General features: G+C 34.7%; 1 protein-coding gene across 1 annotated transcript in view; it reads left to right on the forward strand.

Moving 5' to 3' along the window:
* The window catches only part of UBR3 (ubiquitin protein ligase E3 component n-recognin 3), a 207,722-nt gene that overhangs the window by 64,224 nt on the left and 128,084 nt on the right, over positions 1-15,414 (forward strand). Inside the window, exons 3-4 of the mRNA XM_019656794.1 lie at positions 3,677-3,820; positions 4,344-4,393. Of these exons, the coding sequence (XP_019512339.1) occupies positions 3,677-3,820; positions 4,344-4,393 (194 nt within the window). The remainder of the gene's footprint in view (positions 1-3,676; positions 3,821-4,343; positions 4,394-15,414) is intronic.

Below are 15,414 nucleotides of genomic sequence, written 5' to 3' on the forward strand. Positions count from 1 at the left end.
AGCATGTTTTGAAAATTGAGGTTTATTTTGTTTCTTTAGAGTGGTGAAATTTTCATGTGTGTTGTTAACCATGTGTTATTAAGGGATAGTCTGATGTATTTATTGCTTCATCAAATACTTATTAAGCATCCAGTGTGTTTGGCTGTGGGCTAACTACTTGAGCTTGGGGAGGAGAACATAATTAGTAAATCAGGTAGTCCTATTCCTACCTTTATAAAGCTTATGGTCTAGTGAGTGAGATGACAGTAATAAAACCCCAGACCAAAATATGTGTAATTATAAACTGTAGTAAACTCTATGAAAGGGTAGGACAAGTGTTTATAAAAGCGAGACCTGATTTCACTGATGGGGCAGGTGGGGAAGCTTCACAGAGGTGAGGGGAGTTGGGTGGTAATGGGATGGGGTTAGATTCCAGGTAGAGCGTATCTTCTCCTGACTATTGGACTAGCCCCTTTTGCCATAGACAACATAAAACTGGAAAAAACTAGATGTACCTGTTTTCAGGCATTGGACAACAGGCAATACAAGACTATAAACCTTTGAGAGAAAAGAGAAGCATACGATGAGTCCTACATGTGCCTTGAATCTCTCTCGGGATAACTTCCTGCTTGTAGTACAGCAAGCTGGCATGAAGCAGAGTATGGTGGTCCACTGAGCTAAGGAGGCAGCGATCACAGCTTAGGGCAGCTGAAGCAGTTGGAAACTGGAATCTTTAAGGAAGAAGACCAAGAGGTAGTACGGCAGATGTATGGGGGACCCCTGAAAATGCTTGGCAGAGGACTCAGATACACGTAATACAGGATGAGACTACCTAAGGCTTACTAGACAGTGACTTCTATGGGGCTAAAAGCAGAACAGAGATATTAGAGATTAAGCAGTATTGGGAGACATTGGAGTTTCATTCAATTAGACCAGAGAGACCTTGTTAATACCCTAGACATCTAGCTGAGACAGAAGGCCAAACCTTAGAGTAAGGTCTAATCAGGTCAGTCTTATTGAAGCTTAAAACTTGACAGTATCTGCAAAGGAGGTAGAGGTTGGAGATTATTCCTGTCAGTTTAGAGGGCTTTCTACAAATCTTCCCTTTACAAAGTATAAAATCAAACCTTCATGCATTCTAGGTAATCAGGCTGTTAATTGAACTGTCTTCTAGAATGACAATTAATACTCTTCAAAAGAAGATAACAGAATCCAGAATCTTTATAATGTGTCATTAGAATGTCTAATATACAGTAAAAACCATTGGACATGCAAGAACATAAGAAACTGTGCATTATAATCAAGAAAAAGAACATTCAGTAAAAATTGACCTTGAAATAGCCTAGATGTTGTATTTAGTAGATAAAGACATCAAAGCAATTATTATAAATATGTTTAAAAAACTAAAGAAAGGGCCGGCCGAGTGGCGCCTTGGTTAAGATTTGGCTTGGGACGCCACCTCTGAGCAGCAGGGCCCCGGTTTGGATCCCACATAAGTGCCAGTGACACTGTGCCCTTTACAACTAAGATGGTGAACAACAGCTTGACTTGGAGCTGGGCTGCTGTGAGCTACCGTGAGTGGCTGGCAGCCGACCTGAGCTGCTGTGAGTGGCCATCCAGTGGCCGGAGAGCAACTGCCTCACCCGGGAAGAGCTCAGTAATACCATCATGGGCCAGTGAAGTGACGTCCTCCACAACTAGACTGAAGAACGAAAGGACAGCAACTAGTCTGTTCCCCTTCCCAACTTCCCCAATGCTGTTCCCTTCCTCCAATCTCCCAACCAAATCTTAAAAAAAAAGAAACTAAAGGAAAATCTGTTCAAATACTTAAAGGAAAATATGGGTTAATGTTAATGATTGAAGAAATAAGAAATCTTAGCAAAGAAATATAAATAATAGAAATCTAAAGAGAAATTCTGGAATTGAAAATTAGAGTGCAATAATTGAATTGAAAAATTCACTGGATGGGCTTAGCAGCAGATTGAGAGGGTAGAAAGACTCAGTGAATTGGAAGACAGATCAATAGATTAGTCAATTGAGAGAACAGAGAGAAAACACAGTGGATCCTTAGGGACATATTAGACAGAATCAGATGATCTAGCATGAAGGTAATTGGAACCCCAGGAGGACAGGAGAGTGGAAATTTTGGCAGAAAAAAAAATTGGTGAAATTATGACTGAAATTCTCCAAATTGGATGAAAAACCTTAACTTAATAGATCCAAGATGCTTAACGAATCCCAAACAGAATAAATACAAAAATATCACACCAAGCACCTCCCTGAAACCATGTAGAGGGACCAGCATGTGGGAATATTAATGAGTGAGGGTGAGCTTACTCTTTATAAAGGGACTAAAAAAGGCTAGTGTGGTTGAAGTGAAGTGAAATGAATGTAGAGGGGATTGTGGCATAAATAAGGCTACTACATTAGGCTAGATCCAGATTAGGTAGGCCCTCATGGGCCATGTAAGATTTTATACTTCATTTTTCTCAGGCTTGTTGTGAGGGGTTGATGAAATATATTTTGTTAACTAAAAAATATTATAAAAATTTCATCTATCTTATTGAGATAAATACATGGCTTTCATTATTCAGGGGACATGTAGTTATTTCTTATATAGGGCCCTACAAGTTCTTTATTCTTTGTAAACTAATTGTGCTTGTTTTTAATATTGGACTGGAATTGAAGGATGGATGTCTTCCTATCTATTTAGTCAGTGTTGGAGTTTTTTCTTTTTTCTTTTTTTTTTTAACGTAACTGTTCTATTGCAATTATTGAGGCTAGCAAAAAGAGGAAATAAAGGCTCAGCAAATCCTAAAAAACTCATTTATATGGTTTTATAATCAGAGAGATTGAGACCATAATTTAAGATATACACTCTGCCTAAGAGGTGGCAAATACCATGTTAATTTTTAGGCTTTCAGACAGAGAATAATTTTTTAAAGAACTCTTAAATATCAGTGTTTTTCTTTTACTATTATTCCATCCTCCATAATATATTAAAAAAACAAAAAAAATTAGCAATAAGTAATAAGCTGAAATGCAAAAGTGAAAGTTCTAGGATTATTTAATTCTAGAACCTAACATTTTCAATATTTTTGGAATAAATTAGTATTAACTGATACTTCCATATAAATCAAACTTTTAATTCCTTAAATATGATAGTCAAAAACCTGGTACAACAGGAATTAACAGTAATTTTAGTTGTAATATTTGAAAATTTCACTCAGGCATTATCTTCTCCAGGAAGCCTTTCTTAAGTATTCTATTTTGGGTAAGTCTGGCTGCACAGTATTATGAGAGCACAGGTTGTCAAAGCAAATGGCAAAGTCAGCTACATAATTGTCTTTTACCATCTTACCTGCTTTTAGCTACCACTAATTTTCAACTTCTTGAAGGCAGGAATCATGCCTTCTTATTAAACTTTGCACCTTTTGTGCCTTGCATATAATCTCTAGCATATTTTAGATGCCCAATTACTTAGTAGATTTCATTATCTGTTATAAACATGCTGTATAGTCTGGGATTGTTAATGCCAAACATGAGCACAAATACGTTGTCTGAAGCTATTCTGTATGATTCATCTAGGGTTCCCCCTTCATACATATTTTATATGTATGTATTAGTGACTGAGTTGGCTATGCTTATATTTTGAATGGAATATTTTTTCTTATTTTAAATTTGTTTTAAATATTAGGTCTTGGAGAAAATGCTTGTGCGAAGAAAAGTCACGAAAAGTACCTTATTGCTTTGAAGAGCTCTGGACTTACATATCCTGAGGATAAACTTGTATATGGTATACAGGAGCCATCTGCTGGCACTAGCACTCTGGCACCTCAAGGTTTGTCTAAATATTTAATTTGGATGGTGGTAACTTTCTGTATTAAAATGAAACGCCTCCAACTTTACTGATTATTGAAGAAATTTAAATAATGTGTCATTCTTTGTAAGGAAAATACTAAAAGTTACAAAAATTTAGAAGCAAGAAAGAATAGATTGGCCAAAGAAGAGAAGGCATTTTTCTTAATTTATTAAGTACTTGGTTAATTTATTAAGGTTCTGGCTCTAACTAGTGAAAAATGTAGCAGTTATTATATTTAAAACTAAAAAGAAAGAGATACTTTTGAAACACCACTTGCAATGATTAAATTTGGGTTTTCACTGGAGATTTTCTATCGATGTATAAAGTATTAGGTCCAGATTTATTAAAGATAAATGTTGAACTCTGCCAAGATAAGTTAGAATGAGGTGTCTAACTTATCTTAGCAAAACTTAGTTTTTGATACTGTTATGTTGTAAAATAATTTCAAAGTAAAGCATTATTTAACAATTATGAAGGACAACTTTTTTTTTCCTTTTCAAAGGTTTTGCTGGTGCAACAGGGACATTGGGACAGCTAGATTCTTCAGATGAGGTGAGATTTAAAATTTAAAACTTTTTAAAAATAGAATTTTATAAGTTTTAAAACTATACAGATTTGTGAATATTATCTAGTTTAATAAATTCCTGCTTTTGTAGACAAGAACATTGAAGCTCAGAATAGAATAACTTAGTCAAGATCATACAACTACTTAGTGACAGAACAAGGACTACTACAACTAGTTTTTTACTTGTTTTAATTCGTTTCTCTTTTAACAGTTTAGAAATGGGAGATAGAAAGAGACAGATTTCTCCTAGGAAGCTATCCCCAAATGTATCTAAACTGTTGTCATATATACAATGAAATGGTTTTTAAAAATTTAGCTAAGTCTAGAATAATTATTAAAAGAATATGAAATGTAACTGCTTTTCTAATCTCATAATAAAGTTATACCTAACATGTCAAAGATTATTATTATTACTGGGTTAAATATATTTTATTAAAATTGATTTCACTTGTGTGTTTTCACTTTTTTTTTTAAAGATTTTTATTGGGGAATTGGGGGAGGAGAACAGTGTTGGGGAATTGGGGAAGGGGACCAGCCAAGTTGTCGTTCTTCAGTCTTCATTGTGGAGGGTATCAGTCGCCATCTGGCTTCCCGTCAGCAGCTCGTGGCCTCTTAAGCTCAAGGTGCTGTGTTCAATCTTAGTTGCGGGTGGGCGTAGCCTACCATTGAACAGGCCATCTTGTTGTTACACCGGCTGAGCCATCCCATCACCTGCCGGCAGCCCAGCGACAGCTCAGCTCAGGGTGCTGCGTCACTGGCCCATGTGGGAATCGAACCGGTAGCCCTGTTGTTCAGAGCCTGCGCTCCCAAGCCAACTCTTAACCAAGTGAGCCACTTGGCTGGCCCTCACTTTTTTTTTTAATTAGTTTCAGGTGTACAACACAGTGCGATAGTTATACTTTATACCCCTCAAAGTGACAATCCCCCTCCCCCAATCCACCGTTCCACTTCTTCTCCCACATATCGTACATATCTATCACAATTCCATTGACTCCACTTCCACACTATACTCCACATCTCATGACTATATATATGTATTCAATTATAGTTGACAATATTATACAACATCAGCTTCAGGTGTACAGTGCAGTGATCAAGCCTCTACCCCATCCATGAAGTGGTCTCACTAACAAGACATGTGACCATCTGACATGCTACAAAATATTTACAACATTATTAATTATATTCCCTGAACTGTCTTTCATATCTCTGTGGCAATATTGTAGTTACCTATTTACTGCTGTCTAACCTCCTCCCCTTCTCCCTCAAAGATTATTAAAAGAAGCTGTGTACTGGGAGATAGTCAATTTGAAATGTCAATTTTTATAGTGTTTATTAATATATTAAATATTTCTAGTGAGTCCTTTTTAACATTACTGTATTTTCTTAGTATATAATTTATAAGAGAAAATTGTTTTTTTACATATATTTGTTTATACTCTTAATTCTTATAAAATTTAAATTTCATATTTTATCACATTATACATTTAATGATTGATTTAAATATTTTTGAAACAAAATTGTATTACATACAAACATAGATATCTTTTTTCTTTAAAAATCTATTTTGATTTGATAATATCAAATTAAGCCAAATAACCTTCTTTTGAAAGCATGATTTCTGTCATTGAAGTCTTATAATTGATTTAATGCCTTATAATTTAAACTTTATAGTAGTATTTTTCTCCTCTGAAAAGGCTCCCACAAAATCCAACATTTTGTGGAATCTCCTTTTGAATAAACAACTGTAAAGACTATTTAACAAATTGGAGAGGCAGGTGTTAGTATGCTGCTTATGAGCCTGACTCTGGGATTATAATGCCTGAGTTTGAATCTGGCTCCTGTATCAACTAGTGGTGTGACTGTGGGCAAGTGTCTTAACTTCTCCATGCCTAAATTTTCTTACCTGTAAAATGAAGGTAATAATAGTACTTATTTCTTGGTCTTATTAGGAGCACAATGAGTTAATATATGTACGAGACATAAGCACTCACAGCAGTAGTGCCTAGCATATTGTAAATACTATATGTGTGTTTGTTAAATAAATAAGATAAAATCTTATTTAAAAAAATTGATGTAAATGGTTAGCTAAAATTTTTGCTTTATTTTAAATTTTAAAGAGTTACTTCTAAGAATAATAATGTTGCTATAAAGGGAAATTGAGAAAACTGGCTGATATTTAAGATAGACTTTCAAAAATATATAAACACTTCAACTAAAACAGTAATAATTCCATTTCGAAGCAAGGGGGAAGGGAGTGATGGGGTAAGAGTGCTAATTCTTCATATGTCAAAAAAGGAAGTGAGTTCATATAGACATGTGGTTTTTTTGTTTTTGTTTTTGTTTTAAATTTTATGGGGGAACAGCCGTGGCTATTGGTTACACATTGCTCTCATGCACCATGGCACAGTTGACTCTTAAGGAGGGCACAGCTCACAGTGTCCCATGCAGGGATCGAACCCGCAACCTTGGTATTATTAGTATGGAGCTCAAACCAACTGAGCTAACCGGTCACCCCTAGACATGTAGTTTCAAACTGCTGATTCTGCTTTCTTTAAGGGCATGTTGAGGTGGAATGCCCTCTCAAAAGGCAAGATCTGGGAATACTTAGGAGTTGAATATGAGCACACTTCTTTGACTAAAGCAAGGCAGATAGGAAAGGAGCCTTGTAGCTATTCCCAGTAGTAACTTCAGAAAACTATTACACAGTGAAATGGTTTAGTGATGTTACAGAACACTTTTTAAAAATAATCTAAATATCTTGATGTGATCTAGAAAAATCTGTAGTTTTATGTTAATATTTATATGGTTAATTAAAACCTTCATATTATTTTAGTATACTAAGCATTATGCATTCATCAGGCTTGCTAACAATTCTACTTTATTTTCATGAGTTGGATTTGTTTTCTGGGCACGTGGAAAGCTGATCTTTAACATAGACACTTTTTCCTGTGCCTAGGAAAGAAGTAGCATTCTTTATTGTCTTAGCCTAACCTCTCTAGATTAGCTTTTAAATTGCTGGTGGAGACTTGCACTATACACGACTGCATTGCAACACGACCGTGTTTTATGGTAGGGTGCCAGAGGAGATCCTTCTGTGTGCATGGGTCGAGGGGCTCTTGAATCTTTTCTGGAAGTAATTTCTAGGGGGATATCAGAGGATTTGAAATAAGGTCTTTCTTTGTTTATTATTTTACTGCTAATCTGTCCTTTTTAGATTCTTTCTTCTCTTCATTCCTCTTAGATTCTTTGTTTCAGCAACTCTGTGTGTAATGTCTTTTATATAATCATTTGTTTCTTAATTATGACTCGGTAAATATCATAGTAAATTTTTTTTTAAAGATTTTATTGGAGAATTGGGGGAGGGGAACAGTGTTGGGGAATCGGGGAAGGGGAGCAGACAAGTTGCTGTCCTTTTGTTCTTCAGTCTAGTTGTGGAGGACGTCGCTTCACTGGCCCATGTTGGTATTATCATTGCGCTCTTCCCGGGTGAGGCAGATCGGTCGCTGGCCTCTGGACTGCCGTTCACGGCGGCTCTTGGCAGTTCACACCGGCTGCTGGCCACTCACACTGGCTGCCGGCCACACATGGTAGCTTATGGCAGCCCACTGCAGCAGGGGCTGCAGCCTACACCATTGCCAGCGACTCACGGCATCCCAGCTTCAGGTTGAGCTGTTGTTCACCACCTTAGCTGTAGCGGGCAGTGTCACTGGCCCTCATGTGGGATCCGAACCGGAGCCCTGCTGCACAGAGCTGGTGTCCCAAGCCAGCTCTTAACCAATGTGCCACTTGGCCGGCCCAGTAAATATTTTTTTGATGGTGAAATTTCAAAATATTTCATTTCAACAACTATACTCATACACTGTTTTTATGATAGTAGCTGAGAATTACTTTGAGAGCGTGTGTTGTATATGTAACATATATTTAAAAGTAGTTTAAACTTTGATCTTTAAATCTTATTTTATAATAAACTTTTAGTCTATTTCAAAGTGCTCTTTATAGTTTATGTATTTATTGTATTTTATAATTGGGATAAAAATAGGGTCATTTAGGCATTTGAAAACTTAAGAAATTGGAGTTGTTCAGTTGGAAGTGGATTGAGGGATATCTAGTTTTTAAGAGAAACTTGAGCTTTAGAGTTAGGCAGACCTGAGTTTGAATCTTGTCTCATAATATCATTATGCTTTTTGCCAGGTTAGCATTTAACTTCTGAACATCAATTTCCTCATGAAAAAATGCTGATAATTGTAATATTAGGACTAAATGGGATAACATACATAAAGTGCCTATCATGGATCAGACACAAATTAGGCTCTTGATAAATGTTATCTGTCCTAGTGCTTTATGTATAGAAGGGATTCAAATATTTGAGTGCTCATGAGTCATATTATAGATATTGTGTTGTCAGAAAAGTCATGACGTATTTTTTCTGTTTTTCATTGCAAAAATGCGTCATGACTTTTCCGACGACCCAATATTTCTGCTTATCTTTCTAGAGGAAATAGTTTACCAAAGCATGGAATAAAAGTAATGAAGTTTATCTTTAAAAATTTAATTAAAAGTTAACTAAATAGTGCACGAATACATGGTAGTTGTTTTGCCAGACAATTCAGATAAAATAAAAATCCCTTCTCTACCCTCCCTAATACCAGCCTCTTCTCTTGGTAACTAAAAGTTTGGATGTACTTGACAGACTATTTTCTATGTAGTTAAATAACTGAGTGCTTATAGAAAAGGATAGAGTGTGTGTGAGTAAATAAAAATGTTATACTATTTTGTGTCCTTTAATTTCCTCTGTAATGTATTGTGCAAATCCATCTTTGTCAGTTCTCTTTCCATCTGCTGTATAGTATTCTGAAATATGAATAAACTACAGTTTATCCAATCATTTCCTTAATTTTCAGTTTTTATTATAAGACACAATGTGTATATTTCTTTTTGTGTAGCTGTACAAATAGTTCTCTAAGTTAGGTAATTGCTAGGTTACAGGGTATGCATATCTTACATTTTAATAGATTATATTTCTTTCTGACTGTAAAAGCCACACACACATATTTAAAGTCAAAAGTATGGAAGAGTATAAAGATAAGACCATTACCCAAGGGCAATCATAGAAAAGTTTTAGTGATAAAGTCGGGAAATTTTCTATTTTAAGATTTTGATCATAATTTTTTATACAAAAACATTTTTATGTTTTATTGATTTATGTACTATGAAGTCTTTGCTTTTTGGTTCTGAACACATTTTCAAATCTTGAGTTAGAAATAGAAAAGTCATGTAATATAACAAAGCAAAAATGAGAATTAGGAGGTGGCAATTTTAAGGTTATAAAAATTAAAAATGGTAGAGCTAACAGTGACCTTTAAGTTCATCTTGTCTAACTTTCTTATTTATAGATGAGGAAGCTGAATTCCGTAGAATGAACTGATTCACTCAGGCTAGTGAATTTCTTCTAATAGTGGTAGAGTTGGAAGTGGACATTTAGTATCCTGTTTGTTGGTCTAAAAAACTCTAGACTCTACAGAGCTTATTCTGTAAAGGGAATAAGCCACAAAGTTTAGGGCAAAACTTTGTGGCTTAAAATTACCATTTTATTTTGCTCACAATTTTATGACTCAGGAATTTGGGGAGAGCAGCTTGGGTGGTTCTCACCAAGTGATTCCCGTTAGTCGGCTACATTTGAAGCCCTCTGAAGGCCTAGCTGAGATGGAGATTTAAGACCGCCCACTTACAGGCTGGCAGCTGATGCTGATGGTTTAAGGAGCTCAGTTGGCTGTTGACTGCAGTGCCTACTTGTGACTTATGCAGCATGGTGATTTCTTATATAGTAACTGGCTTCTCCCAGGGTGAGCAGCACACGAGCAGAAGCTATGGAGCCTTTTCTGAGCTGGCCTTGGAAGTGACATTATTGTAATGTCCTCTGTGTCCTATTAGTTGTGAGTGAGTTGCTAAGGTGGGCCCGCATTCAATGGGAGGGAACATAGACCCCACCTCTCAATGGGAGGAGTGTCAAAGAATTTGTAAACATGTTTTAAAACTTCCACAAATAGAATGTGACATTTGCAGTTTTTGTCCTTGGATTCTCTTGATATCCAATAATTACTAGTGATTGCAACTGAATATTGTACTTACAACTGATTATAGATTTTTGCATCTATTTCTGTAGTCCTTGTTTGTTGGGAAAAGCTGTAACATGATAATGAAAACCACTGTACCAGAAATGGCTGTTGTAGGGTTTTAATTAAAATTAAAGTTTTCCTTAAGTATAATAGTTACTACTATACACAGAGAGAATAAATACTTGTATTAAAATTGTAAGACGGTTTTTAAAAAGTTGATCATTACCTTTGGAAAGCAAAGGGAATATACTAAAGTTGTACTAACATTTATTTTAGCTTAAGGAACAAAATATACTTTTGAATTTAATGAATGAAATAATGGAATAATAAAATTATTATAACTCTTCTACTAGTCTCTTCTTGGAGTCTTCAATCCTGTTTTATTCTGCTTTTGTTTCTCTTAATGGGAAACATTATTCTGTTAGGACCAGTGACCTACATGGAGAAAAAAATTCCATTTGGAGCTAAGCATCATAAATAAGAAGCAAGTTAAATATTTAAAAGGGTGTCAGTTTTAGACTGATTTATTTAGAGAAAAAAATATAAGAATTTTCACTCATTTAAAAACTAATGGCATTAATATTTTAAATTTGTATTGTACTTTTATTCTTTTCAAAACATTTTTTACATAGATTAACTTAAAATGATAACAAAAATGCAAGCAGTAATTTAATAAAGAATAGAATAAAGAAGAAAGTAGATGAAGAAATAAGATAGATGAAAAGAGTGTGATAGAAGAGTACCCAGATATAGATGTTCTTGAACAAATACCTATTTTATGCCATTTAAAAATTTCATTAAGGCATTTAAAGTCATATTGCTTTTTTTTTTGCGGGGGGGGGGTCAACTGGTATTTGCTTTTAATATTTATATTTGAAATTTAGTGAAGAGCTGGATAAGGTTTAAAGACTGGAGTTTGTACACCTTATCTTATAGGCTCATGGAATTAATGAGCAAGCCCTTTTTATGATTTCATTCTTGTAACTTAACGAATTATATAAAAAGGAAGAAAGGATAAGAAGAGGGTAGTGACATCTCAATTACTACTCTAGAGATGGAATTATAATAATTTTAAAAATGTAAATTAGAATTTAGGATTGGAAGAGACCCTAGAGGTAATCTAATCCTACCACTTCATTTTAAAAATGAAGAAACAGATTTGAAACTATAACAGCAGCAAGATTTCTTTCTATTTGCAGTTTTATTTCAATGAGTGTATGTATTACAGTCTACTTAATTTTATTCATAAAAGTTGTGTCAGATATTTGTCCTCACTATCCCTAGAGTAACAGAACATTATGTACTCAGCAGTGCTATTTATACACATGCCATTCTTCATACTACTACTTCTTAATTTTTTGTGTAGCTCATATGAAATAACAGTAGAAAATGTTGTTTGTGTTGTATGGAACCAAAAAGAAAAAATAAGGACAAATTTTAACTTTGAGGTATTTTAAAATTTAAATATATATTCATTTTTGTATAGATTTATTTATAACCATCAGATAATTCAGTTCAAAAAATAATCTGTAGTGTTGTATGTATGTACATGGGGCTATTTAGAGAGTTTCTCAGAGAAAATAAGATCTTTTAGATCAAGATAACTTTTCAAGGAAAGTTTATATTCACTGTGGTCTTTGCTATAAGCAGTGTCCACTTCTCTGTATGCAATGACCAGGTCATTAATCGCTGTGACTTTAATGTACTTAGTTGTTAATACAAATGAAATCATTTCAAACATCATGAAACTATAAAAATATGAATGTTCACTGTGGAAAAACAGGAAAAATAGAAAAAAATAGAAAAAAGAAAACGTTTACCTTCAGCCATACCATCCAGGGATGACCATTGTTTATTAATTTTGCTTGTTTACGTCTACTCTTTTTTCTGCATACTCTTACATAATTGAGAAGTAATCACTTAACAAATAAAATAAGTTATTATGTAGATATGTTCTCAATATTTTTGCCTTTATTCGAGACAGGATCCAAGTAAACACTTAAAAACTAATTTGTCAAAACTTGTAGCTAAAGCAGGATTATTAAAGTGAAAGTCCGAGTTGCTTTTCATTAATTAATTTGTGAAAGAAAATTATATTTTTAGAGGTATAAGATTAAATTTTAATTTGTTAGCTATAATAATTTTCATTGATGGTTAAGGGTGCGGTGGGGAATCAAACACTTTTGGTGGGAGGACCTTAGAAATATCTAATTTATTTCTTTTCTAGTGCAGGAGTTGATTTTACACCTTTCCTGATAATTGGTAAGACTCATAAGCACTTCCAGCGATAGGGAGCTTGCCTAGTTTAAGAGCCAACTTGTTCCTTTATTTGATAGCTGTAATAATTACTAGGAAGTTCTTCTCAATACTGTGTTAAGTATTGTAATTTTCATGTATTTCTTATTTTCGTCCTAGAAAGATTTTTATTTTTACATCCATATTATGCTCCTTAAATATTAACCTTAGTTATTTAATATTCTTTGCTGTACATACCTCTTTCAGTTATTCACTCCTTTTGATAATCTATGATCTGATTCAGTGTACTGTGATGGGACATTCTTTGATAAGCATACTGTGTTTTTGTTAAGGCCCAAGGCTTTTTGTTGGCCTTGTAGTAGCTACACTGGATTGTTGGCAGGAGCTCCTGTGGTCAAATGAAATGCCTAGGTTTCCCCTTCCTCCCACTCACAGATGACAAGTTAGAGCTCTTTCTCTGTTTGTCCTTGTGCAGTTGATTTAAAGCAAACAGTGTCAGGTTACAGTGGTTTATATAAATCCTTGTTTCATCTTATTGTTGTAATCTCTCAAGATCTTTGGATTTTATATTTATAAACTGATAAATACTCCTTTTAGCCTTGTGTATTCTGTATTAACTTTCTTTGAGTACTGTTTTAATCAGCTGTGAATTTACCTGACTTTTTTTTTTTAATGGAGCTCACATTTTTCATCTGTCTAGTGAATCTGTCAAAGAAAGAAAGAAAGGCAGGTTAATTTGGGTTGAGAAACCATCTGTTGAGTTTTCCAGGCTCGGAGTTTGAATCTGGTTTTCTTATCTCATTTTGGACCTATATACATGCTTTATGCCTGAAACACATATAACAATGTTGTCTACTTCTCTGTCCATGGACTAGTGAGGTCTGGAAGGTGTTTTTTGGGAGCTGCACTATTGCTGTCTGTGTTGAGATTGTACTTAACTTCCTCTGTTGTCCATTGAACCATCATTTTCTAGGCTTCTATACGGCTTCCTCATGGATAAATATGGAAAAACTACAACTTCCTGTAATGAATTTCGGGGAGAGGTGGGGTTTTGTAGTTATGATAATTGTATTGTTTTCATCCTCCTGAATCCCTGAAATTGTCACAATTGGGAGTTATTCTTGTTCATTAAGAAGTCTTTTTTTCTCAAAATAAAAATATGACACTTGTAATAGATAACACAGTAGTCCATTATCTTAGGCAGATTGTTGCAATTAGGAATGGAAATTAGAACTACTATTTAAAAATATTTATTAACCCATTACAATCCATATTCATTGTTGAATAAATAAAAAATAAAGATTAACACAAAGATAACAAAATTGCCTATTACTCTGTCACTTAGAGGTGGCTTACTGTAAACATTTGTATTCTAACAGATTTTTATATGTAGTATATTTTAGTGGCTTCATGCTATCCATGCTATTCTGTAAACTGATCTTCTCACTAATGATAGATTTAAACACCTATAGTGAGGAGTATATTTTAACAGATTTTATTTGTGTATATTATTAATACTTAAATGGTTTTATACTCCATATGCTATTCTACATAGCATATTTTCTCATTTATAGTAGTTTTTGAACATCTACTTGGTCATGAATATAGAGCTGTAGCATTCTTTTTCTTAATAGGGTATAGGTGTGCTATAGTTTATTTACGTAATCTAATCTCCTGCTGTTGGAAGCCAGAGATTTTTTTTTTTGGCTATTATAAAGAACATTGTGATGAATAGTTCCTCATAGAGTTCCTCTTCACTTGTCTGATTATTTCTTGAGGGTAAATTCCTAGAACTGGAATTTCTGTTCCAGTGATAAATAAACTTTGAAGACTTATCACATGCGTACTATGAATTGCCATTTAGGAAAGTTGTACTACTGTATACTCTCACCAGCAATGTACAAGAGTAGCTACCCATTTTCCCACTAGGTTAGATGGAGATCATCTCCTTCCCTAGCTGTGGTTGATATCTAACATGATGTCAAGCCCAACTCACTAGTCTGTTTCCAGGCTTTTGATGTTGTGCCTTTACTTATGCTGTCTTCTCTTTTTGGAATGACTTGCCCCACATTTGCCTGGCTAATTTTACTGGTCTTTTAGACTATAAGGCTGGAAAATTTATAGAGCTTCTTATTTCCATGACCACTACTTGATCAAGGATATTTGTTTCATAGGAAGTTTATATTTGAAGTTATAAAGTTATCCTGACTGGGGATATAACATAGTTTTCTCAAATTTGTCTTTTCTCTCAGGGCTAGGAGAACAGATTCATAAGTGGCTGTTAGCTAAAATTTCAGACTTTGGAATCCCATAGTCCCTGTGGCATGATTACTGTGTCTTCTGTCTTTTAAGGCTCCAAATTTCATTCTGGTTGAGTTTCTTTAAGGGTAAGGTGGGCATGGCAGAGGAGGAGAGTGTGGTTTGATTGTCAGTCCTGCTGCCAAGTTTATGTGGTGCTTAACGGGGTGCTTATTGAAGTGCTCAGTAAATGCTAACTGACTAAGCTAAGTGATAGCTCTGGAAAACCCAAGACTGGCCCTGAGGACTGAGGCTGGACTTGACAGAAACCTGACGTTAAGACTGGTGTGTCAACCAAGGAAGCTATACCAGCAGATAGAATAGCAACACGAAGC

The sequence above is a fragment of the Hipposideros armiger genome, unplaced genomic scaffold (genome assembly GCF_001890085.2).
Source record: "Hipposideros armiger isolate ML-2016 unplaced genomic scaffold, ASM189008v1 scaffold_266, whole genome shotgun sequence".
Lineage (NCBI taxonomy): Eukaryota > Metazoa > Chordata > Mammalia > Chiroptera > Hipposideridae > Hipposideros > Hipposideros armiger.